Genomic DNA, 27,997 nt, shown 5'->3' on the forward strand with positions numbered 1-27,997 from the left:
GCCCCACCACTAGACAGAGCTCCAGCATCAGAGCTAAAGCTCCTCTCTGCTCCAGCAGTAACGGGAGCACCGCAGCCAAGATGTCATCCTCTTCCTCCACCTCCAACGGACAAGGGATGCTCAAGCCTCAATCCCCGTTTCGTAAGAGGGGGAGTCTGCAGAGCACCACCAGCCCTGGTGAGTATCAGAGGGGGGGATTAACCCTAGATTAATGTGTGTTTGTGTGTGTGTGCGGGATTACACAGATGCTTTTGCAGAGGTATTTAAGAATTTCTGTTGTCCCAAAAAGGAGCAAAGAAAATACAGTGGACTGAGTTTACAGAGCAATGATCTCCTCACAACTTTAGTTTGCATTCCGCTGTCTTTTCAAGGTCATTATTGAGAGATTATTTCAGTTTGTTTGTCACATTTTTTAATGTTGCGCTCACTCAGTGTGAACTGTAATCTTTAATAATTCAATACATTGTTTAACAATATTTTTTTATCTCATAAACCATAGCACTGAAACTGAACTTTAAGATAGAACACCAACAATAGTTTTGCAATCAGAAGCTTATTATTACATTCAAATTTGGTAATAAATAATAATAAGTTAAATACTATAAATATGTTTCATGAGCTGGTACACTCTTCGACATAAGGGTTCCAAAAGGGTCCTTCTACAAGGGCTGAGGTTCTACCTGGAACCATTTGCTTTCCTGAAGAAAGGGTTTTTAAGGGGTCTTGGTAACACTAATGGTTCCAGTAAGAACCATTTCAATCCAGAGAACCCTTTAAAACCAGTTTAAAAGGGTTCTTGGTGGAACCCTCCAAAAAGGCTTCCAGGTGGAACCTTTATAAAAAGGTTCCACCTGGAGCCAAAAAGGGTTCTCCTATGAGGACAAGCCAAAGAACCTTATATGGTTCACTTTTATTTCTAAGAGTATCTGTTTGCATCATCTATTACAATACAAGTAGCTTAAATCACTGTATCTACTGTATTTCCAATAGAAGGAAATACAGTAAGTATTACAGATAGGTGTAAACAACAGTGCACTGGAGATGAAATACCCTTCTTTTTTGTTTGTGTCGTAAAACATTTGACCTGAATTGTTCAGAGAAGCCCACTCCCTAAGAGGCCTCTTTGACCCTTCCTGTTTATCAGGGGTTTTACTGGGTATGGACTCTGCTTATCAGATTGTATCAGATATAACAGTTTTTTTTACTACTCCACCTAAAGTTTCTGAGTCCTAGATCTTTTAAAACCATCTTAAAATGATGAATTAGGTGGTATCGCATGTTCGGCTTTAACCAGGTTCTACTTTTCCTGTTTGAATCGACAGCTGTTATCGACAAAAGCGGACATTTGCCTGAAGGCGAAGTAGGTTTGTAGTCATTAGCGCTGTCTCCTCACCGCGAGATGTGGTTTGTGTGGTGTTTGTGTTTTCTCCCTTTGAACTCTGGTTTCCTCTCACACACTTAAGACTCTTTAAGTGTCAGTACATGAAGTGTACGCAGGGGTATGATTCATTTTAGCGTGATTGGCTCCACGGTCTCTCTCTGTGGATGTATACTACAAAGAGTTGTTGCGATGCTGCAAAAGATCGGCTGCGGAAACTCGCGTTGACGCCGTGTTTGCTGAGAAAGCCCGTCTTTGATGCAGTCACATAAATAACTTAGAGGTTCTCTCCAACCATGCAGTCATTTTAAGTCCTCTCAATTAGCCGCTTGGCTGAGTCCTCTGCCCTCCGAGTCCATCTTGTAGTCTTCCCATCTGACCATTTTCTTGATCTCGCTGTCATGAAATGGAGGTTGTTTTTTTTCTGTGTTACTTTTTCCACCCAGAAGTTTTGTTTTTGTCCAAATAATCTCTTATTTCCAGCACTGACGCACGTTCAAGACAGATCTATTAAAGGCTGCTGCTGCTGTGTATTTGCAGCAGGTGAAAACGTTGAGTGCTCAGTCAGTCATGTCATCCGCAAGAATCCTGCTCTTTCTCAGCAGACCCTGACGGCACCACATGAAACAGAAGTCTCCATCTTTGCAGCCAAAGCTGTTTGACGTGACGTACAGAGGCTATTTTAGAATGATGTGCCAGAGCGCAGTGAGGGGAGTTCCTTACTCCAGCTTGAGATCTGAGATCTGAGACCGAGACTCTGACTTTGTGCTTTTTATCTGTCGTTGAACTCGTGGAGGTGTTTTTTTTTTTTTTTTTCGATAACTATTAACTTTGTTCATTTCAAGTTGTCTTGTCAGCTCAAATATTTGCAAGGATCTCTAATCCCAGCCTGGTTACATGGATTACCCAGTGGATTTTTACCTGTTCTTCGTGTAAATGGATAATTTGTGTAACTAGTGTCGTTGTCCTCTGACATTTACGCTGACAAAATACAACACACAGCATATCATATTACTGTCATTCAAAATGAATGTCTCTATGCTGCACCTGTCCTCATCATATACCTGTCCATCTCATTCACCTATCCTCCTCATGTCCTCATTATTCACTAGTCCATCTCATTCACCTGTCCTCTTTCATTCACTCACCTGTCCTCATCATTCATTCACCTGTCCTCCTCATTCACCTGTCCACATCATTCACCCGTACTTATCACTCACCTGTCCTCCTCATTCACCTGTCCTCATCAATCACCTGTCCATCTCATTCACCACTCCTCATCATTCACCTGTACTTATCACTCACCTGTCCTCATCATTCACTCACCTGTCCTCATTATTAATTCACCTGTCCTCATCATCCCTCACCTGTCCTCATTATTCATTCACCTGTCCTCATCATTCATCTGTCCTCATCAATCACCTGTCCATCTCATTCACCTGTCCTCATCAATCACCTGTCCATCTCATTCACCTGTCCTCATCATTCACCTGTCCTCATCAATCACCTGTCCATCTCATTCACATGTCATCGTCATTCACCTGTAAAAGTAAAGCAAAAGTCAAATTTTAAAATATCAACCTACTCAGTTACAGAAACGCAAGTAAATGTAATTCATTACTTTCTTCATTACCTCTGCATTGACTTCTTATGCTGTTAAAAACACTGCAGTGCAGTCACTTTGTGTTTCTATTCGTCATCATAAAATATAACATTATATTATATATGTACCGTGGCTGCTTGTTGAGCTTTAGTCCAGTGCTGACCACACAGTGAGTGCTGCTCACTTCAGGCTCCCCTCTTGTTCTGCTTTATTATTAACCAAACACACTGATGCTGCTGCTGCTGCTGCTGTCAGGGTGTTGTGCTCCAGTATCTGTTCTGTATCTCATGACTCACCACACATTCCCTGATGGACTTAAACCTATACAGCTGACATCCTACCTCACCCCCCCCCCCCCCACACACACACACACACACTCCTGTATAGACAAAAACACGTGACAGGCTGGGAGTCCCTGTGCTGTAGTCAGTGTTTTCACCACTGAAGAAGCAAACCTGATTGTGTACCGTAATCATATTGAGCCAGTGATGACGCATTTGGGACGAACCTCAACTCAAATGTTATCACTTCTGTTACAAAGCTGTCCCCGAGCTCAGTGCAAGTCGTTGCTGAATGTGTAATATTTCTTTATTTCACCATTAACAGGAAGTATCTGGCACAGAGTGTTGCATAAGAACCACAAACCCTAACCCAGACCACCGTGTTTACGCAAGTGTGTCGTTGTCGGTGTCTCAGATCTGAGGTTTGTTCTGCTGACAGACGACGGATTGATAGATCGCTTGTTTTCGTTCCTCCTCTTTTCTGCTAAGATTAGCGTAGAGGAAGTGTGTCAGGGATTTTGGTGAACGACTGAGCCGATGCATCGACAGCTTCCACACCCACAGTTAGTGGTAAAGTATAGTTTATGTTTAAATGAGTGAGCTTAGCTTAAGGAACAGAAACAGCTCATAGTACACACTTAGAAATAAAAGTGCTAAGTAGAACCATATAAGGTTCTTCGGCTTGGCCCACGGTTGGTGTAGTCGCTTTGCGGCAAGAAGGCCTGAGTTCCTGGGTTCAAACCCCGGTTGGAACAACTTCGAGCCCCAGTTGGAACAAAAGCCTTTCTGCAAGGATAATTAATAAGAGAACCCTTTTTGGCTCCAGGTAGAACCTTTTCATCAAGGTTCAACTTGGAACCCTTTTAAAACCCATTATTCAGGAAAGGGGTTTTAAAGGGTTCTCTGGATCAAAATGGTTCTTATTGGAACCATTATCGTTACCAAGAACCCTTGGAGAAGCAAATGGTTCCAGGTAGAACCTCAGCCCTTGTAGAAGAACCCTTATTTCTAAGAGTGTAGCACTTTGCCAAGCTACTTCCTAACAGACACACAGAGAAAGATGCCACTCAACACTCCGTTTCCCAGTGGGCTGATGATTATCGGGCAGACAGACTGTCCTCATGCACGTAGCTTGTCGTGGGTTTGTGTTTCATCGCTGGGCCACAGTTAAGCGTCTGTTGCTCTCAGGACGACTCCTCTCATGAAGATCCGTTTTCACATAATGCACTTGATTCGATCACAGACAAACCAGCGTCAGCTGATCTCTGATTGGCTTCTTGTTGTTCACTGTCACCACTCCCCCCCAAGTTCATATAATGACTTCCCTGTTCATATTATCCCCCTCTGTAGGAGCCACACACACCCAGAGGTGACTGAGTTTGTCCTGTAAATAAAGACATACACTTGGTGACCACTTTATTAGGTATGGGAGGACTGATAAAGTGGTAGGAGTGGCACTTTGGCGTGGTTTGGTCTGGTTGTGCATTCCTAGGTGTTCCTATGCTGAACCTTTTATTGTAAGATGTGCACAATTGTTTACATTTGTCGGTACTTCCTTTGCCAGCTGTTGCCTGTCCTCCTCTGACCTCTGTCATCACCCGTCAAGGCTTTTCACTCACCCTGTACATGTGTGAAAATCCCAGTAGATCAGTGTTTTCCTGAAATACATCAACCTTGTCACGTTCAAAGTCACTTTTACTCACACACACGGTTTAGCACGGTTTAGCGTTTGAACTCCATGGATGTTCTTGCATACTTGGGAAGTACGACTGTAGTACATACTCGCCAATAACGCAAGCACAGAGAAGTATTCATGTTGAGAAATTACTGCCACGTGATTGGCTAATTAGATAGTTGCATGTGAAGGGGTGTACCTAATAAAGTGACTTGTGAGTGTACATTATCACTAGGGCTGAACAATTAAGTGAAATTTTGGTAACACTTTAGATAATGGAACACATATTCATTAACTAGGTGCTTACTAACATATATAAGTAGCATACTAGCCCTTTATAAGTAATTATTAAAGGTGCATTATGTAATCTAAAGCAACTGGCCATAAAATCCTCCTAATATGTCACATAGACTCAGGAATAATGTTCAAACAAACTGAACTCACCAACAACAACAGTACAGACAAAATATTTGTATTATAAAAAATATTTTGCAGACTGCAAATCATGTTTATGTTTTGAAATCATGTTTTGGCATGTGGCGCCACCTACCGCCATCTACCAATCATTGCAGTCAGTAGAGTCTCAGCTGCCGAGCAACCACGGGTTGCCAGTTACGTCAGAAAACAAAACCTAAAAGACCTCGGTATTTTGAATTTGAATGTAGTAACCGTTTTTGCCCACATTCTTACATATGGCACCTTTAAGCATGTATTAACACCTGATTCTACATAACCTTATTCTACCTGACTTGAATTAAGATTTCCTACATAAGGTGTTAATACGTGCTTAATAATAATAAAGGGCTAGTATAGTACCTATAAATGTTCGTAAGCAGCAATTATTTATTTTTTTAGCAATTTTCAAATGATGCAATATTTCTGATTCATTTTAGATCCTCCAGAACATCTGTGTTTCTGCACAGATCTCACACAGTGATTTTTTAAAATATGTTATTCAAATGAGAAGAACTATGTAAAAAATATTAAATTTGGTATTTATTAGTGCTGGGCACATTAACGTGTTAACGGCGGTTAACGGCGTTAGCGGCATCAACGTTAACGCACATTAACGCATCACGCGTTTCCATGACGACTGACCGGAAAAAGACGCGCGTGAACGTCATGTTTACGTGCCGCGGCACCTGAGTCCATGCACCGTTTACCAGTTAGCTCTGTTAGCTCCATTAGCACCGCTAGCGCGCCTACAGTCGATCTGGAGCGGTCTGCTTATTAAAGGAAAAGAGCAGCGCTACAAAATAACCAGCGTACCTGTGCCTCCGTTTTTAAGGTTTAGCGTTACTTTAGAGACTCATTTTAAGGATCGGTGAGTCACGTAAACATGACGTCACGCGCCTCTTTTTCTGGTCAGTTGTCATGGAAACGCGTCATGCGTTGATGTGCGTTAACGTTGACGCCCCTAATGCCGTTAACCGCTGTTAACGCGTTAACGTGCTCAGGAGTATTTATTTAATCAAAATGGTTCCGCCCTAATTGTCACTAAAGTATTCAGATTCAGAAAACTTTATTGGTTCCAGAATCTGAACACATGTAGACATACAAACATACAGCACATTGAGGCTAATCCCACTTTAGGTGTGTGCATGTGTGTCAGTATCAAAGTTCAGCTGTTATCACGTCTAAGCTTCCCCCACTTTTCCATGAATCAACACCTTCTTCTTCTTTTTTTTTTATTGCCTCTACTTTAGATTCATGACACAATACCATGACACACCCTTAATCTCAGGGAATAACTGATTTAATCCCTCGATATCCACGCAGCGCATTAGCACCCCCCACACCGTGTGTGATGTGACGACAGAGTCGAGTGAAAACAGTGCTATATTCAGATATGATGAGAGCTGCGCTGACAGGACTGGACTGAGATAATCTCACAGGATTGGAGAGGGGACTCTGCATGTGTGTGTGTGTACAATTTATCTCTGTGGGTGTGTTTATATAGATGTGCACTGCAGCAGGTGTGTGTGTGTGTGTGATTTATTGTGTTTGGCACAGAGTTTTTCTTTCACATGGGAATTTTTGTGCATGGTTGGAGATTAGGTGTGATCAAACACAGCCTTAACCATAATAACCACAGCAGCTCTGGTTGTTTTTCTTGGTAAAAGAGGGTGAAATCACGCAGAGAGTCTCCACAGCTCCTGTGACGAGCTGATTAGACTCTTGAGAAAGAAATTCTCAGATTAAAGTTAGAAGTCAGAATTCTGAGATTAGAGCAGAGAGGCTGAAGGTGGTAATTTACCGTGGGAATAAACCACAACTCCTTATATTTAGAGCTCATAATCGATTAATGGTTTTCTAACTGAGTAATAGTTTGGTCCATAAAATATTGAAAAATGTTGTTCAACCTGGAAATTATCATGTTCTCAAATGTCTTGTCAAAATGATTCCGTTTAAATGGTGTCTTTGTCTTTATGGAGCAAGGAAACAAACAAAAAAAATCACATTTAAAGGTGAAGTAAGTAGTTTATAGTGCCATCTAGAGGAGAGGCTGAAATTTAAAACAAAGAACTGCTCCTCTGCTCACCCCCTCCCTTCCTTGAGCGATACGGTATCCTCAGCCGGTCAAATGTCGTCCTCGTCGTCTTTCTCCGTGTCAGCAGATGAGGTTCGTGAGGTGAGGGAGAGGGCGAGCTACTGCGGCCGTAGCAGACGAAGCGGAGAGAGTGGAGGCGGGACTTCCGCTACAAGTAAAGAGACGCTTGATTTGTTCTCTCGAGTTTGTCTATACAGGCTCCCGTAGAAACATGGCGTCGTGGCAATGCAGTAGCGGCCCGCGACCATGTTATTATACATGACTTTTCGAAACACTACGAAAATGAAACAAAGAATATTATACAGCAACTAGACAATGCAGGAGCACATAATATGTATAAAAGAGTGGATTTTGGGTCATATAAACCCATAAATACTACACAGTGTCCCTTTAAGAAGCTGAAACAATAAAAAACCTTGTTTTAATCATGAAAAAAGCTTCAAACCGATTAATCGATGATCAAAATGATGATTCATTTAGTGATGGATTAATAATCGAGTAATTGTTGGACATCCTGGGGGTGTGTGTTTATAGGTCACATTTTTAGTCGTGATATAAAGTAGCAATTATTAGGAAGAAGTCACAAAATTAGAGCGTTTTTCTTTTCTTATTGTCCATAAAAACGAGCCAGGTGAACTTTGATCTGTGACGTATTTCACAAAATTCACAAATTCAATCTGATTTTGACGTTTTTGACTACTTTTTGCTCATCAGATTGCCTGAAAAAGGGATATAAGACACTATATTGCATATATTGTTATAACCTCAGTACATATTGTACATTGGGAAAAAAACTGCCAAAATGCTCTGTGTTCTAAGGATCAAAAGAAGAAACCAAACCTGAAATTGTGATTGCAGTATAAAGTACACACTGTACAAACTGGATTTCCCACCAGTCTACTGTTGGTTTTTTGCCTGCAGCTGATTTTATTATCAAGTCATAAACCGTGTTGAAACAGTTTTCTTTACAGCTGCTCCTATATTAGACAGCTCTGATAATCGCCCATATATATTTTCAAACTTCAAAGTTCACTTCGGTGTTATATCTCGAGGGGATTTTGTTTTTGATAAATTTATGGCTGCAGTTTTACGCAGATAACGTCACGTTGTGATGATAATAAAGGTATTAAATTACCTGCATCTGATCAGGTTGATTTGTTGTTGACTGTAAACCCTGTGCTGTGATTAAAATTAGGTCAATTTTTTCAGGGAATCAAACTGCGCTGTTGTTGGTTCGTAATCGCATACGTAAAAATGTATAATTTATAATATTTATGTCATTTCTTATTCATTGCAAAAACACTAACTCGTGCAGTTGTATGGAAGAATCTTCTTTTGTTGCTGGAAATGTTAATGTCAGGTTCTTTCAAGTCTCTTGAGGCAAAAATAATCTTGAAATAGATATTTGGTTTGTTAGCTGGAGCCCAGCGGAGCCATTAAACTCCTTCCTACTCAGTGTTTTGCAGAGACGATGTGGAAACATCATCACTGACCACTGCAGTTTATTGTGTATCTTGGTGAAATATTGTTTTAATCTGGTTGTATCTATTGTAGTTTTACAGCAAAGACTTCGGGTTCTTCTGTTCTTTAAAAGTAATGAACTCTGAGTCTTTTGTAAACACACAGGAATACAGACGAGAGTGACGTCAGCTCATTCCTCACAGTTTGGTCAGTGTCATCATCATCAGTCATGTAGTCACACTGCTCCTGATGTCTGCTGAAGTTCTCAGATTTAAGCTTTTTCTTTACTTTCAAGTACATTGAATTTTACGGAAGAGAATTAGTGCCACATGTTCAAAAAAAAAAAATGTTCAAAAAATGAATTCTGAAATTAAAGTCAGAATTCGAAGGAAAAGGTCAGAATTCTGAGATTAAAGAAAAAAGTCAAGATTCTGAGATTAAAGGAAAAAAGTCAGAATTCTAGGATTAAAGAAAAAGTCAGAATTCTGAGATGAAAGAAAAAAAGACAGAATTCTGAGAAAAAGGTCAGAATTCTGAGATTAAAGAAAGTCAGAATTCTGAGATTCAGGAAAAAGTCAGAATTCTGAGATTAAAGAAAAAGTCAGAATTCTGAGATTGAAGTAAAAATTCTCAGATTAAAGCCAGAATTCTGAGATTAAAGAAAAAGTCAGAATTCTGAGATTAGAGAAGAAAGTCAGAATTCTGAGATTAAAGATAGTCAGAATTCTGAGATTAAAGAAAAGGTCAGAAATCGGATTAAATCAGATTTGATTTTAATCTCATAATTCGTGCTGTTTTATTATTTTTTTCTTTCTTTCAATTATTGTATGTACTATTATATGTTCTTTTTTACATGTGGCCCTAACACTCTCCTGTAGAATGGTGCGGTGTTGCTGTGGTGAAATGAGGTGAAGTGTCTTGTGTCTTGTGTGCTGTGCTGTGTTGGCCTGAGTTCACATGCAGCTGGGTCACTTGAATGTGAGGTTGTTGTCCAAGAAGGGCAGATCCCAGGAGTCGTTGAATCAGCAGCAGCTGGACTTCTGGAAGACTTTTCACGTCTTATATACAAGAGGCTCGTTGTGGAAGCCTTTTGGAGGTGCAGGAGACTGATTCGGTGACTTTTGGTGAACTATTGAGAATCACAGACCCAGAAAGAAAGTGAGGATCTGGTTCAGAGGTCGGTCCCTGGTGCACCTTGTGTCTGTGTCTTTCTTGTGCAAATATTTGTTTGATGGATCATCTGGAAAATTCCTTCACGGTCTTCTTTCGCTTTGACATTTTTGGACCTAAATGCAATGTGTTCAATAGAGAAAGAAACATGACATTTTTAGTATGCAAATGAGTGTCACAGGCAATCATATTATTGATGGCTGAGTTCCGTTTGGCTTTCACCGTTTTTCGGGTGCACGATGGTTCAATTAGTAATTACAGAAAACATGAAAATCACAACATGTTAAAGTGAACCAGAACAATTTAAACACCCGCAAATGAATGGATATGTAACCGACACAAGTACAAAGACGGGGGAAACGTTATGAGTTGTTTTGAACTCTGCTGTTCACACAGAGGATTCTCTGGAGTCATGTGAGTTCTCCCTGAAAGAGGTGGGAGGCGCTGCAGAAGGAGTGGGAGTGGCCAGAGATGGCAGGGCCCGCCCCTGTTTTGCAGCACAATAGATGGAGCGTGAAGGAAGTGGCTGACTCCCTCCCACCACCACCACCCCTTTCCACTTGCCTACGTGGTATGTTCCAGCCCAGTATTTAAATCCGGGGGCTTGAAGGGCTGTGCTGTTCTGGAAACCGGTGCAATTCAGGAAGCAGCTGAGAGAGAGAAACAGAGAGAGACAGAGGCTGAGAGAAAGAGGGGAGAAAACTGCTCTGCCAGCACAGTGGAGGTTGGCGACAGTCACAACAGAAGAAGCAAAGAGCGAGAGAGAGGAGGGGGGATTGAGATTGAGATTGAGATTGAGAGCTCCTCGTGTTAGAGCAGCTTGTATTTAGGACAGAGCAGATCTTCACTGTCTCCTCTCTGTCTTCTCTTTGCTGTCATTTTCTTTATTTTTTTTGCTCTGTGCCAGTGGGGGAGGGTGCATCATCGACCGTCCCAGGCCTAGTTACATGTCCCAGCATCCCGCAGGAGCTCAGGCAAGGCCACTGCGACTGTAAACCTGCTGATAACGGGACAAGGCAGGGAGATAGAGGTACTGTGATCTATATATATGTATATATATATATGTGCTGGCTAATCATCAATAGAGGTTTTTGCAGATGTACATTTGTGCTATTTTTAAAAATATATGAATGCTGTGTTCTGAGAAGTTTTACCAGTTCTGTGCACATCGACAGACGAAGAGCCGGTAAACACAGATGTTGACAACATGCACGAGACAACGTCGGGAGGAAATGTAGTAATTGGTGCTCGGGGTTGTCTTTGTAATCAGAAACAGATGGAAGTGGAAAAACAGAGTCTGATTTTTTTTCTAATAATCAGGCTCAGTGATGTGATTAATCCTCTCATTAGTCCTGATTTATGCAAGTTTTTTCTTGGGTTTTTGGAATCTCGATTAAACTTTTTTGCATCCTAAACTTTATTTGACAATGTTTAGTTTTCTAGTTTCTTGTTTATTTAGTATTTACTTTGTACATAAATGTTTATTGGGATTATGCAAGTGCACTGCAGTGCAGACAGACGATAAGTGACCATCATTTGTTATTAAACAGCTGTATTTTTATCTGTTAAAGGGACAAAAAATGACATCATTTCATTCATTCATTCATTCATTCATTCATTGATCAATCACGAAGAACTGACTTTTGTCAGTCTATACGACAACAAACATGTTTCGTTATCATAATCGTAACCCTTTAACATCACGGACGACACGTTTGCGCTAGCGCATTTTGCGTTACCGTAATTACGCAACAGTTTATGCTATCGACGTGTGGTTATTACGGCAATTTCAATCTTTTTTTGCGACAAGATATTTTGTAACATTACAACATTTTGTCACGTTTTTCCGAAACGTAAATATTTGTTTTGTGACAGCAGTGAGATATTATCGTAATTTTAAAATGTTAAAACAGTATTTTAACATGCAGTAAATTGTAAATAACTGCCATTTATTGACGATTTATGGTTTTTAATTTAAAAATTTAAAAATAGTTTTTTAACACGCAGTAAATTGTAAATAACTTATTGGTGATTTATAGTTTTTCAGAAAAGTAACCCCATTTTATTTGCGACAGTTGTAAGATATTTTGTATCATTAGAACAATTTGTGATGTTTTTCAGAAACGTAAATCTTTTTTTGCTACAGCTGTGAGATATTTTATTCATTTTAAATTATTAATACATTTTAACAGGCTGTAAAATGTACTGACATTTATTGGTGATTTATGGTTTTTCAGAAAACGAAACAAATTTTTTTGTGACAGTCGTAAGATATTTTGTTATATTAGAACATTTTTCAGGTTTTCTGGAAACGTAAATGTTTTTTTGCGACAATATTGAGATATTTTCTTCACTTTAAATTGTTAAAACAGTATTTTGACGTGCAGTAAATTGTAAAGAACTGCCAGATGTTGGTGGTTTTTCAGAAAAGTAAACTATTTTTTTGCGACAGTTGTAAGATATTTTGTACCATTACAACTTTTTGTGTTCCATTTTTCTGGAAATGTAAATCTTTATTGCAACAGTAGTGAGAAAACAGAATTTTAACATGCAGTAAATTGTAAATAACTGCCAGATATTGATGGATGATTCTACTGATGGACATCACGTGTCTGTGCTGCACTGAGTCTGTGGACTTGTGATAATAATGTACAGTACTTTGAAGACAGGAGGACGCAAGTAGAGATTTATTCTCATCTGTGGTTGCTAAGGAACATGTGAAGTGTATGTCATCACTCCTCCCTCATGGGGGAAAAAAATGAAGTGAGGGAAAACAATCACTGGAGCCACAATTACACTAATGTGTTTCAGAGTTATGGTCTGTCGTGTAACAACAATATTCAAATGAATGTTTGTTGTCACCATCGGGAGAATCACGATGCGACACTTTTCACGTGTGGTCAAGATGGCGACTATTTTTATCCGGTATGTTCGCATACTTTGAGATTAGAATAGAAGAGGAAGACAAACTGTATTGAGTTAAAGGTGCCATACGTAAGAATGTGGCCATAAACGGTTACTACATTCAAATTCAAAATACCGAGGTCTTAGGTTTGGTTTTATGACTTAACTGGCAACCCGTGGTTGCTCGGCAGCTGAGACGCTACTGACTACAATGATAGGTAGACGGCGGTAGGTGGCGCCACCTGCCAAAACATGATTTCAAAACATAAACAGGATTTGCAGTCTGCAAAATATTTTTTTAATGCAAATATTTTGCCTGTACTGAGTTCAGTTTGTTATATGAACATTATTCCTGAGTCTCTGTGACATTAAGAGGATTTTATGGCCAGTTGCTTTAGATTTATTACATAATGCACCTTTAAGTCAAAGGCATACAGTGAGTGCGTTTACATGCACACAAAAAACTGATTACTGGCAATAATTGGGTAACTGGAATAAACCGTTTAAGGTGTATACATGTCTCTAAGAAATCAGATTACTGACAGAAACCTAGGTGTGTTAAACAGGTTTTTCCAAAAAACGATAACGGCAACAAACCGATAATGAAATCAGTTTATTCCGTTTACATGAGCACTTGAATAACCAGATAACTACAAAAGCCTGATAACAATCAGTTTTTTAGTGTGCATGTAAACACACTCATTCTTTTTCCTCTGAATGCATGTGTTCATTTGTTGTCAGCTACAGACACAGCAGACCTGCAGGTATTAAAATTCTGTTATACACTTTTTTTAAATGTGTTTTGAAGTCAGTGAGAGTTGGCTTTCGGCCATTTTGGCACAGCTTTGACGGCTTTGAAGTTGTCAAATTAGCCAATCACGTTCAAATCGGGAGCAACTTGACTTCAAATCCCAATGAGTTGAAAGAGTTGTTAAGATTTAGAATAGAATACATTATATGTATTATCTGTTGCTCACTAAACCTGTAACTAGCGCTTATGTGTTTATTTATTGTTGGTTTATTTGCTACGACCAAATAAAATAGGATGTTCTCAGTGGTGTAGGCGCTAAAGCAGAATCTTATTTAAACTTACAAAATGTTCACAGAAATGTGCTTATATGAAGACAATAATCTGTCATAATCTTCTGACTCTAGTGTTGTGTCTAGGTCGAAGAGGCTAATGGATGCTGCATGATGTTGACATTGTGACGTTTCTTGAAGCCGTCTGTGTGTGTGTGTGTGTGTGTGTGTGTGTGTGTGTGTTTGTGTGTGTGTGTGTGTGTGTGTGTGTGTGTGTGTGTGTGTGTGTGTGTGTGTGTGTGTGTGTGTGTGTGTGTGTGTGTGTGCATTCCCTTTGCTGTAAATGTCACCTGCTCAACACAGCATGCATAATGTCAGGATTGGAGAAGGAATAGCAAACAGTACAGTATGAGCTCTCAGGATGCTGTCATTTCCAGGTACAGACCAGCGAGAACACACAATCAATGTTAGAACTTAAATTACAGATAATAGTGACAAGCGTTACATTCAGTAAACCAGAACAGATCTGGATTTTAAAATTGTTTTTCTGTTTTTTTGTTTTTTTCCTCAGTGAGGATAAAACAGACACAAGTGGGGCCTCATTTACATAATCCACACTCTTCTTGCACATTTTAAAATTGGCCAATTCCCAGGGTGAGGGAAAAACTTTTCTATTCTTAGTCGAGCAACTGGGACATCTTGATAAGTCTGCTTCAACAGATTCAGCACAGTGATTATACTTTATTAGAATTTTATGTTTCATATAATAGAGTTATTCTGAGTTTAAAGTCAGATTTCTGAGAAAAAAAAGTCAGAATTCTCAGATTAAAGTCCGAATTCTCAGTTTAAAGAAAAAGTCAGAATTCTTAGATTAAAGAAAAAGTCAGAAAGTCAGAATTCTCATATTAAAGAAAATTATTTAATTTGAGATTAAAGTCAGAATTCTGAGATTAAAGAAACAGTCAGAAAGTCCGAAGTCTTAGATCAAATTTAAAAAAAATCTGAATTCTGAGACTGAAGTCAGAATTCATGTTGTTTTATTTCTGCATGCAAAATTATTGTACAATAAATCAAGCTCCTTGAGTGGCTTTAATCCCTTTAGTCCCTGATTGATTTGGTTATTGAATAATGTGGTGGACTTGGTGTGAAAATGTTTTGTGCTTTTATTGAAAAGTGAGCAGAAGTGCAGCGTCAGCACAAATCCACTGCTGCGTTTGGCCTCAGGGACAGAGACGGAAAAATGGTATTGATCTTTGTGGAGCAGAGGCAGCTGCACAGATACTAGATCACTATCTCTGTGGGTCAGTTCAAAGTGATAGGTGTGTGTCTGTGTGTGTGTGTGTGTGTGTGTGTGTGTGTGTGTGTGTTGTGCAAACTCGTTTAAGAGAAAACAGAGATAAAGAAAGAGCTTTGTCAGTATTACACACGAGTTTCAGAAACGATCGAGCGCTGACTCCACAAAATTCTGAAGGGTTGAGGCATTTCATTCTAAAATGGATGCATATTTGTGTCATAAGACAATATTTTTCACCTTTTCTTTAACCCTTTGTTAATTTAAAAATACACAAATCCTTATATGGACATCCGGGGAGTGTGTCTTTATAGGTCACATATTCAGGCTTTTAAAAAAGTGTTTTTTCCATCTTCTTATGTGTGTACATTAATGGAATTAATACAGTAATGGAAAAAAGCAGCTGAAATGCTCTGTGTTCTAAGGGTTTATTATTTCCTCAAGTCAAATGGCCGTCACTGTGTTTGTCGAGTTTTTTTTTATCTATAAAACCAAACTCCTTCTCACTTATCTCCTCTTTTAAAATGGAAACATGGAAGTCATAAATCCTAGTTATTTGGACATCTGGTTATTTGTTGTTCCTTAAATGTGAGCTTTTAGGTTTGTCAACAGCTCCAAACTTGAAATAATCCAGTCTAATCTCTAACATTAAAATTTAACTTAACCCTGAACACATTTAAAGCTCTAAAGATGAAGATTTTGGAGACAAGGATGTCTGTGTGCAAGTGGCCCAATAACATAAAACGATCATGCTAACTAGCTTGCTAGAACTGGCAATTTTCTTTTCTTTCTTTCTTTTATTTTTTTTTATTTTTGTGCGAGTGTTTTTAATCAGAGAAAGACCCAATAACATAAAACAATCAAGCTAACTAGTTTGCTATAACTGGCAATTTTTTTTTCTTTTAATATTACAGTGTTAGTTCATAATCCACAGTCTAATCTGTAACATCAAAACTTAACTCAACCCTGAACACATTTAAATCTCTGAAGATGAAGATTTTGGAGACAAGGTTGTCTGTGTGCGAGTGTTTTCATGAGCGAGAAAGGCCCAACAACATAAAACAATCATGCTAACTAGCTTGCTAGAACTGGCAATTTTCTTTTCTTTTTTCTTTCTTTTTACTTTTAATTTTACAGTCTCAGTTCATAATTCACAGTCTAATGTCTAACATCAAAACTTAACTTAACTTAACCCTGAAAACATTTAAATCTCTGAAGATGAAGATTTTGGAGACAAGGTTGTCCGTGTGAGAGTGTTTTCATGAGAGAGAAAGGCCCAATAGCATAAAACGATCATGCTAACTAGCTTGCTAGAACTGGCAATTTTCTTTTTTTTTCTTTTAATTTTACAGTGTTAGTTCATAATTCACAGTCTAATCTCTAACATCAAAACTTAACTTAACCCTGAACACATTTAAATCTCTGAAGATGAAGGTTTTGGAGACAAGGTTGTCCGTGTGAGAGGGTTTTCATGAGAGAGAAAGGCCCAATAGCATAAAACGATCATGCTAACTAGCTTGCTAGAACTGACAATTTTCTTTTGTTTTGTTTTTAATTTTTGTCTTAGTTCATCGTAGTTCATCTCTATGTTTGTTCAGCTCACCACGCTGATGTCACTGAGGGGAAATAGAGTTGGGGTGAGCTGGATTAGCAGTCATCTGTGGTTGGAAATACTCAGGGATTACATGGATGCTATACTGGGGGACCAGTGTGTCTGTTTTACTGGAACGTATTTGTTTGTGAACCATGTGAAAGCCTGACTGATAATGTATGCTGTAACGTATCCAGAGATTATACTTTAATCCTTTTAAAACATGTTTGACATAACAGATTATTTCCTAAGTGTTGCTGTTTGTTTTAGGCATCAGATGATTGTGTTCTTTTTGGTTTAGTCCAGAGTGGAGCTGGTGTCATCTGTTTCCAGCAGGTCGTGAGTGGGGGAAGATCCCCTCTGTGTCACCCTCAGATGTGTTCATATGTCTGTGTGTGTGTGAAGTGACACAGTATCTGCTGTCGGTACAGCTGTCCTAACTTAATCCAGCTTCTCGCCGTGGTTATTGTGCAAAGATTTTTTGAGCTCTGTTGCAAATTACATCTGCGGCTCCCGTCAACAGAGGCATCGGACATCAGACTTTCCCTTTTTTGACTTTGTTTAACTTTAACCTCACTGTTAAAACTGTTGACTTTGGTGTCGTCTATGGGCTAATTTGTAATAAGTCGGCTGACAATGGGTTTGTCAGGGCAAATATTGAGAGTGCAGATGATAGTGGTGATATTTTCTCGTTGGTTATCATCTTTATTTTGGCAAAGAAAAAAACTTATTTAAGAACTTGTTTCTTTCAAACACAAACATTTGTGCACCCAATCATTAATTGAGTGCTAAATTAACCATCAACTATTGTGATAATCGATTAACCCTTAAACTGATCACCTAGACACATTTTTGTGTTTTTGGCCTTTTATTTCTAAAGTATTTTTACAATTTTTTTCATGTATATTTTATTTTTAGCCTTTTGTAAACAACGTGAACTAAAATACTCATACTAACACACCTCACGTCCAAAAATGTCCTCATTGAAACACATTCAAATCACAGTTTTTGATGCATCATGACAAAAAAAGAAGCAATTTAAGGGTTACAAACTTTAAAAATGTAAAAAAACAAGGTCTGTTTTAATTACTGATGTTAATAATTTCAATTTATAATTATTTATTTTTTTTTTAAATGCTGCTGCTGCTGCGTAATTTGATATAGAAAAGTTCAAGTTGCTGTTTTTGTTTTGTTTTAGATACTGTGTTTACTATGTGGTCATAATATAGGGATGCTCAGTAAAGTTAAAACTAGAATCTGTAATTACATTGTGTGGCTGCAGATGTTGGCAAAGTAAACCACTAACCACTCACCACAAGGGGCACTTACTAAAAATGTCCAAAAATGTCTGCTATTCAGTGGATTGTGTTGAAAAAATATTTACGTGGACATATAAAGCAGAAAAGTGCTAAAGGCAGCTCTATATGTGGAAACTTGTTAAAATTGCAGATGTCAATGCTTTTTGCTTTTTTCAGCCATTTGCAGTGGTTAAAAATAATTCATGGTGTTTATGGTGGCAAACACTGCTTCACTGTAGGTGTGAAAGAGGAGACTCTATATTGCTCTATATTGCAGGAGCTGTTACTAATCTAGTGTGTTTTATTTAGGGATGATGGGTCTCTCACACTCTCTCACTGTCAGGGGGTCAGACTGTAATTCTGGTACAAAATTTTCCACTCTCCCACATTATTTAGGTCAACAACTCCACAGAGAGTCGTTCGCCTCTGACGGGGCGAACACGAACGGCCACGAGAGTCGGCCAAAAAAAGACGAAGAATGGCTGACAGTCGCTTTAATTACGTCTCATTTTTTTGATGTCATGCAGAGTCCAGTGCAGAGTTGCTGCGTAATAATAATAAAATAATAACAACTCACTGTCCACTTACAGATCTGTGTGGAATATCTGGGCCGAAGCCTCTCAAACCTCAGCGTTCGCTGCCAGGGACGCCCGTTTCTGTCAAGCACCATCCAGCCGACCTGAGAGCATCCATGGAGGAGAAGTACAAAGAGATTGCAGAGGTACGGGTTATTGTTTTTAATCAAAAACACTCACAGAAACAGAAATACAGTCAGCCATGATTATAGTACTCTAGGTGCATGATACATTTTCTTTATGGTTGTCAGGGTCTTTCAACATCAGACCCTATGCATATTCACATGTCCTCTTCATTCACCTGTCCTCATCATTCATTCACCTGTCCTCCTCATTCACCTCACCTCATCATTCATTCACCTGTCCTCTTCATTCACCTGTCCTCCTTATTCACCTGTCCTCTTCATTCACCTGTCCTCCTCATTCACCTGTCCTCATCATTCACCTGTCCTCTTCATTCACCTGTCCTCTTCATTCACCTGTCCTCCTCATTCACCTGTCCTCTTCATTCACCTGTCCTCTTCATTCATTCACCTGTCCTCTTCATTCATTCACCTGCCCTCTTCATTCACCTGTCCTCATCATTCATTCACCTGTTCTCATCATTCACCTGTCCTCTTCATTCACCTGTCCTCATCATTCATTCACCTGTTCTCATCATTCACCTGTCCTCTTCATTCACCTGTCCTCCTCATTCACCTCACCTCATCATTCATTCACCTGTCCTCATCATTCACCTCACCTTTTCATTCAGTCACCTGTCCTCATCATTCACCTGTCCTCATCATTCATTCATTCACCTATCCTCATCATTCACCTGTCTTCATCATTCACCTCACCTCTTCATTCACCTGTCCTCTTCATTTGTTCACCTGTCCTCTTCATTCGTTCACCTGTCCTCTTCATTCATCTGTCTCAGTGTATCCTGTGCATCTACACGTATGCATGTGACCCTGTTCCTGATCTTTATGACACTAGCGTTGGTCTAATGCATGTTTTACATGTACACCAGGAGCTGTTCACTCGCAGCATGACTGAGAGTGAGATGCGCAGCGCTCCCTACGAGTTCCCCGAGGACAGTCCCATCGAACAGCTGGAGGAACGGCGCCACCGCCTGGAGAGGCAAATCAGCCAGGACATTAAGTGAGGACACACACATACACACACAGTCCCATTGAAATTACCTACGCTCTAACTAATATACAAACATGTGCTTATCAGTGTCCAATATGGCAGGTTGTTAGCAAGCTAACTAACGTTGACATTCAGCTAACTGGGCTAACTAGCAGCTGACACTCACCCCCTGGTGTTCAGTCTTCAAACGCGTATGAGGAGGTGGGTTCTGAGGGGCCGTAATTTGATTATGAAACGATTATCGATGCATCTTGAATTGCACTGTCAATCCAGTATTTTGCGATGTCTTCGCCTCACTGTATTTTACGTTATTTAACATTTCTATAATCCGAATTAGGTTTCATTTGTAAATCGAGAATTGTCCACATCTGAATCAAGATGCATCAAAGAACTTCTGACTGACTCTCCGGGGTCGATGTTGTCAACGCCACTGAGCTGATCTGTGACCTGTAGCCTTTTGACTTTGTGATTTGCCACAACTAACTGATGTTTATGTTTTTGTGTCAATCACCAGCTATGTCTTAGCTGATGAAGGTGTTTGTGTGTGTGTGAGATGGTGCTTATTTGAGTGTGTTTTCTATATTGTGTGTTGCTCTGTTTGTGTGTTATTTCCTCTCACTGCCTTTAATGTCCAAAATGTCCTCTGCTGCTGCTGCTGTTGCTGCTGCTGCTGCTGCTGCTGTAAATCACACCAAGGCTTGAACCAGAGATCTTGGTCCGTGCCAAACAGGACTTCATGAAAATCGACAGCACGGCAGACCTGGAGTGAGTGAGCTCTGAATCACTATTTATGATACATACACTACCGTTCAAAAGTTTAGGGTCACTTAGAAATGTCCTTATTTTTGAAGGAAAAGCACCTTTTTCCAATATAACATTAAATGAATCATAAATACACTCCATACATTGTTAATGTGGTAATCGACTATTCTAGTTGCAAACGTCTGGTTTTTATTGGAATATGTACATAGGTGTATAGAGGCCCATTTCCAGTGTTCTAATGGTACATTGTGTTTGCTAATCGCATTTGAAGGCTATTGGATGATTAGAAAACCCTTGTGCAATGATGTTAGCACAGCTGAAAACAGTTTTGCTGGTTCTTTGACCAATGGGCAAAGTTATTATTTTGAATAAAAATCATTATTTATAATCTTGTCAATGTCTTGACTATATTTTCTATGCATTTTGCAACTCTTTTGATGAATAAATGTCTGACGTTTAATGGAAAACACAACAAAAATTGTATAGGTGACCCCAAACCTTTGGACGGTAGTGTATCTGTAGTCGGTTAATTCACATGTATCATTTAACTGTGAAGGTTACAGGGTTTAGAAACTCTTCACTTTTCTCCAGAACCACTGACAGGAAGTTATCAGCATTATGGAGTTAAACAAAATCTCCCCCTGCTGGTGGCTTCATAAATGTTTAAATGTGTATTGTTTTCTTGATTCTGTTGATGTCCACTCACTAAGAAGTCTTTTATTGATCGCAAAACAGACTCTCATAGAAAAAAACTGACGCATCCGAGGTTTGGTTTCCTTTGTCTCTTTGTCTTTGTCCCTCTTGTCCTCCTCTCTTACTCTCTCTTGGTTTAAATTCTACATTTATGTGCCTGGATCTGTCCAGGTTAATGAAGGACATGTGTTTGGATACTGTCGACAATGGCTTCAGGGAGAGAGCGTTGCCACTGGAGCGAGAGTACCAGCGGGTCTCCATATCTGGCGAGGAGAAGTGTGGGGTGAGCCGCTTTTATGGAATCGATTTTGTCATCTGGATTCAGTGTGATCTATCTATCTAGCTATCTATCTGATCTATCTATTCATCTATCCAGGTTCCCTTCATTGACCTGTTAGACGCTGCCAAGTGTGTGGTGAAGGCGCTGTTCATTCGGGAGAAGTACATCAACCGATCCATGCAGAACTTCTGTAAGACCACGTCTCACTCCCTGCAGGAGCTCGGGATGAAGCCACTGGATCTGAGAGTCTACGATGACATCCCGGAAACTCCCGTAGATGCAGGTATGCTGGCAGACGACATGCGATAAGGAAGTGACACATCATCTGCCATCACCGCTGGGCAGAAATGACAAAGGGGGATTTATTAGTACCTGACATTTACTGTACTTAAAAGGGACATTAGCCGAAGAGCCTCATATGGTTCTACTTAGCACTTTTATTTCTAAGAGTGTATGAGTAGGCAAAGTGTGACGAAAGATGACTCGGTCATGTTTTTGTGGAGATAAAACATGCAATGTTTACTTCCGCACTCATTGCTATGACACAATGAGACATGCCTTGAATTGTTGTCTCGCAGAGCTCCGCTTTGTCCCTAAAAACGCAAGAGTTCAGGCGAGGGCGATAGTATCCGGAAGAGCAAAAGTCTGCGAAGTGTTCTATTCTTGGCTTCTTGGCACAGTGCAGCACAGAGTTCTACAAAAACTTTCAGCCTCAGAGGATTTACATTTTATATATGACGGCAATAATGAGGGCTTTTCTAAACGCTAACTGCTGTTAGCTGCCGTTAGCCTCAGTGACGCTGACGTGGCTTCCTGTGTCTCATTTGCATATTTAAAGAGACAGGCACTCAAAAGCGAGCGTTCTGAACAGGGCTGTTTTGTTCAGGGTGATTGAACTGCTGTGGTGCTTCATCCTTAAGGTATTTTGACCAAAGCATGTCACAGACATGTTCATTAGGACACCAGGGAAGTAGGTGAACTAGGTGAACTTGGACAAATAGGGTATAATATGAGTCCTTTCGTTTCCGCAGATGCCCCGGTCCATCCACCTGTTTCTGAGACTCACCCCTACGACAATCAGGACCCCTCCAACATGCCGGCAGACACGGGATACGGATGCCAGATGGTGAACGGCGTGGTCCACGTCTACACCAACAATAACAACATGGACAAGTACGTATTTGTGTTGTGTTGTTGTGCATTGACAAATTCATGACAATAATACAAAAACAAAGTGGATCTGCTTGCTAAACTTTGAAGTGTCTTCCTTCTCAGGGGCGCAGAACTGGACTTGCCATATCCGGACCTGAAGGAGTACATCGCAGACATGAATGTTATGATGGCCCTCATTATTAACGGGCCTGTGTGAGTGTTTGTTGCACAGCATTTATCTTCAGGCGTCACCGGATGTTTAGCTTAGTGCATATTTTAAAACCGTGCGTTTCGTCTGCACGGCGCGTTTACAGGAAGTCTTTCTGCTACCGCCGCCTTCAGTACCTGAGCTCCAAGTTCCAGATGCACATCCTTCTGAACGAGATGAAGGAGCTGGCAGCTCAGAAGAAGGTTCCTCACAGAGACTTCTACAATATACGAAAGGTGAGAGCAAACGACACAAAATATGCATTTGGAAGACTACGTCCACCTTTATATGTCCTGATCGTTCAAGAGTTGGGTAATCTAGATTCAGCCTGGTCCTGCAATTCACAAAAAAATCATCTCCAGAAAATACTCTACTGTACTAAGAGGTCTCTCACTGCTGTGCGCTGACCCCAGGTGGACACACACATACACGCATCGTCCTCCATGAACCAGAAGCACCTGCTGCGCTTCATCAAGAAAGCCATGAAGAAATACCCCGAGGAGATCGTTCACATCGAGCACGGCCGCGGTCAGACCCTCAAGGACGTGTTTGAGACCATGAACCTGACGGCCTTCGACCTGAGCGTCGACACTCTCGACGTGCACGCGGTGAGAAACGGGAGCAGCAAACGGGTTTCAGAAACTCACGAAACAGACGAAGCGACATTTTCCGATCTGTTTCCTCTCTCCTTTTCAGGACCGCAACACGTTCCATCGCTTTGACAAGTTTAACGCCAAATACAACCCCATCGGAGAATCGATCATCAGAGAGATTTTCATCAAGACCAACAACCACATCGAAGGGAAATACTTTGCACAAATAATCAAGGTGTGACAATAATGTGTTTTTAAATCAACCCAAATAACTTCCACAAACAAAAAACTGATCCACCTGCCTGTGCTGCCTTCATTTGTCCAGGAAGTCATGTTTGACTTGGAAGAGAGCAAGTACCAGAACTCAGAACTCCGCCTGTCCATCTACGGTCGCTCCAGGGACGAATGGGACAAACTGGCTCAGTGGGCCGTCAAACACCGAGTTTACTCTAATAACGTGCGCTGGCTCATCCAGGTGCCTCGTCTGTTGTAAGTACAGCCACAGATTCTTCTTATTCTTTTTTACCCTCAGAGTCAGAGAATCACTGCTCAGTCTCTGATTGGCTGGAGTCGCCACAGACTTGGATCAAATTTAAAGCATACTTTAAAAAAAAAAAGAAAAAAAAAAGAGCAGTTTCAATTAAACAATTCTTTAATCTCAGAATTCTGACTTTATTTCTTTGATCTAAGAATTCTGACTTTTTTTCATTAATCTCAGAGTTCTGACTTTAATCTCAGAAATCAGATTTTTTTTCTTTAATCTCAGAATACTGACTTTCTTTTATCTCAGAATTCTGACTCTTTTCCTCATAAAATCTCAGAATTATGACTTTAATCTCAGAATTCATGCTGTTTTCTTTTTTGCTTTCTTTAATTTTTTTTACATGTGGCCCTGACTTTACTCTCAGAATTCTGATTTAATCTCTGAATTCATGCCCTTTTTTTCGGGGCTGAAAAGTGAAATGAGGGCAAGAGTCTGGCTTCTACATTGGAAATCAAGCACTTTTCATGATTCCATTAAAAACAAATGAAAACAATTCTGTTGCAATACTAATACTAATAATAATGATAATAATAATAACAATGTCATTATTCAATCACCACCTCTCCAGTGACGTGTATCACACAAAGAAGCATCTGGCTAATTTCCAGCAGATGTTGGAGAACATCTTCTTGCCTCTGTTTGAAGCCACAATAAACCCTCGCAGTCATCCTGAGCTTCATCTCTTCCTGGAACATGTGAGTGTCACTTCACCGAAGACTGAATCTCAGTCACAGTCACATAAACTCACCTTTTTGTGTGTGTGTGTGTGTGTGTGTGATTAGGTGTCCGGCTTTGACAGCGTGGACGACGAGTCCAAACCTGAGCACCACATTTTTAACCTGGACAGTCCACTGCCAGAAAACTGGACAGAAGAGGACAACCCGCCCTACTCCTACTACCTCTACTATACCTACGCCAACATGACTGTGCTCAACCACATGAGGAGGTCGACGCTCTCTGCTCACATCCTTTCATTTTTTCAGAAAACAAAATACAGAAGGTTTTAATATTGTTATTTTTTTAATAGGCGCCGAGGCTTTAATACGTTTGTCCTGCGACCTCACTGTGGGGAGGCGGGGCCTGTCCACCACCTGGTGTCAGGGTTCATGCTGTCAGAGAACATCTCCCATGGACTGCTGCTCAGAAAGGTCAGGACTACGTGAAATTGTTTTTCTTTTACAAAGTTTTTCCGTGTATCAAAGGGCCACTGTTCCCAAACATGACAGGAAACTATGGGGGCCTTTGCATACCAGAAATAATTTTATTTTTTTCTCAGGATGCTTTCACACCAGGTTCTTCTTCATCAAACCCTAGTTTGTTTGCTCAGAAAGTCCTGGTCCTGAAAGCGGACTGCTACGCAGGGCATTGTGGGTATAACACAACCAAGTCTTACGCGCATGTAGAACGATAACCGGGAGAAATGTACGTTATTCAAAAGGCTCGGTTCGTTTCACTAAAGTGCGAACTTCCAATATCTGGCTTATGTGATTTATTGCATGTTAAATTAGTGTTTTAAAGGTGGCATATGTAAGAATGTGGCCAAAAACGGTTACTACATTCAAATTCAAAATACAGAGGTCTTTATGTTTCGTTTTCTGACGTAACTGGCAACCTGTGGTTGCTTGGCAGCTGAGACTTTACGGACTGCAATGATTGGTAGATGGCGCTAGGTGGCGCCACATGCCAAAACATGATTTCATAACATAAACATGATTTGCCATATTAGGAGGATTTTATAGCCAGTTGCTTTAGATTGATTACATAATGCACCTTTAACAATTTAAAATGAAGAAAAACAAAACGTTTTAATTATAAAAACACTGCAGTTGCACATGAACAACAGATTTTTTGAAATTTGAACAGTATAACATATTTCTTTAGAATCACATTTTCTGAGTCTTTGTCTCTGGCAACAAAGACACTGAGCGAGTAAAATTACCGTAATAACCACACGTCGGCTTTGACGTGCAACTTTTCAGCTTTCAGATAAAGTATCATTATTCACCATTAAATTAAAAGCAAACATTCTGTGTGATGAAAAACAGAACACTGTCACGTGTGTGTGACAGGTGATCAGTTGTCTCGTTCATTCAGGTAAATAATGACTTTTTTTCTATATGCTGCGAGGCTGAGCAAACACACGTGTTATATCAGCTGTGACGTCTGTATATATATTTACCTTTCTCTCTGATATCCCTCAGGCTCCAGTGCTGCAGTATCTTTATTACCTGGCTCAAATCGGCATCGCCATGTCTCCGCTGAGCAATAACAGCCTGTTCCTCAGTTACCATCGTAACCCGCTGCCAGAGTACCTGTCCAGAGGCCTCATGGTGTCCCTGTCCACCGATGACCCACTTCAGTTCCACTTCACTAAGGTCAGCTTTGGAGGATGTTTGTGTCACAATATAAACACACAAAAATATCACACACTGTGTTTATGTGTGTGTGTGTGTGTGTGTGTACACAGGAACCTCTGATGGAGGAGTACAGCATCGCGACTCAAGTGTGGAAACTGAGTTCCTGTGACATGTGCGAGCTGGCGAGGAACAGTGTCCTCATGAGTGGATTTTCACACAAGGTAAACCAGTTTAATGTTTAAATTATTTCTTACTCAGACTTTGCATATTTTTTTAACTGAGTTTGACTGTTAGTGCCCCTGCGGCGCTAAGGACCTGTGCCGCAGGTGCACCCATGGTAATTTACCTTGGGAATAATACACAACTCCTTATATGGACATCCTGGGGGTGTGTGTTTATAGGTCACATATTCAGGCTTTAAAAAATGTGTTCTTATGTGTTGTTGAGTCAAAGTTATGATGAATTGAATTAATAATTTTTAGTGGTGATATAAAGTAGCAATAAATGTGCAGAAGTCACAAAATTATTCAAAAAATTAATTTTATTTTTGTTCAGAAAAACGAGTGAACTCTGAACTGTGACTTATTTCACAAATAAGCATTTTCAGTACTTTTTGCTCATGTGTGTTTATATAGTTGGTGAAAATTAATTATTTTTGTCATCAGATAGTTTAGGTTGTTCTTAAAACAAGGATATAAGACACTCTATATTTCACATTCTTATAGCCTCTGTATATACTGTATGTTTAAATATAGTAAATGGAAAAAAAGCAGCTGAAATGATCTGTGTTCTAAGGGTTAAATAGAGAATAATAACACAATTAGACAAAACTTGACAGGTAGTGACTCGGAAAAGAGGAAATAACAACCAAATTAAAACAAACTAAATAAAATAAATAAGAGAATTAAATAAAGTAAAATACGTCAAAAAGTATAATACTGTTTGTCGGACAGTTGTAGAGACCTACAAGGAAGACAAATGAATGGTAATAATAATAATAATAACCTTGAAACTGGATCTGGATCCTGCAGCCTGCAAGATGAGCACACAGAGAGCTCAGGACGACTGCGTGTTTTTCTTCTCTATTTCCCCTCAGATTTTCCCTCTCTAACGCAACCTTCTGCTGTCCCCAGGTGAAAAGTTATTGGTTGGGCCCGAGCTATGCCAAGGAGGGTCCCGAAAGCAACGACATCCGCCGCACCAACGTCCCCGACATCCGCGTGGCGTACCGCAGCGAGACGCTGTCCGAGGAGCTCAACCTCATCACGCACGCCGTCCGCACGGAGGAGCTGGACGGCGTCGATGAGGACGACTCACTGTCCATGGCTCCTCTGCTGGGGAAGCGCTGAAAACCCCTCCCCCCCTGCGTGTGATCGGTCCATTCAGCGAGGTACGAGGCGTTAGAGAGTAATTCTACTGTTTTCTAAACGACAGCAACAACAACAACTACAATCACTAGAGAAGAATCGCACACTG

The 27,997-nt window shown here is 40.1% G+C and overlaps 1 protein-coding gene across 1 annotated transcript; it reads left to right on the forward strand.

The window, feature by feature from the left end:
• Positions 1 to 85: 85 nt before the first annotated feature.
• On the forward strand, positions 86 to 27,997 carry ampd2a (adenosine monophosphate deaminase 2a). Its single transcript, XM_083892437.1, has 18 exons — positions 86 to 177; positions 18,814 to 18,944; positions 19,811 to 19,941; positions 20,629 to 20,697; positions 21,559 to 21,670; positions 21,764 to 21,950; positions 22,699 to 22,840; positions 22,943 to 23,032; positions 23,134 to 23,263; positions 23,441 to 23,635; positions 23,724 to 23,855; positions 23,946 to 24,109; positions 24,733 to 24,859; positions 24,947 to 25,110; positions 25,192 to 25,312; positions 26,366 to 26,539; positions 26,632 to 26,742; positions 27,655 to 27,997. Exons 1-18 carry the CDS (start codon positions 117 to 119, stop codon positions 27,868 to 27,870), a joined length of 2,457 nt encoding a protein of 818 aa, XP_083748563.1. The 5' UTR covers positions 86 to 116; the 3' UTR covers positions 27,871 to 27,997.

The sequence above is a fragment of the Microchirus variegatus genome (assembly GCF_963457635.1).
Source record: "Microchirus variegatus genome assembly, chromosome: 7".
NCBI lineage: Eukaryota > Metazoa > Chordata > Actinopteri > Pleuronectiformes > Soleidae > Microchirus > Microchirus variegatus.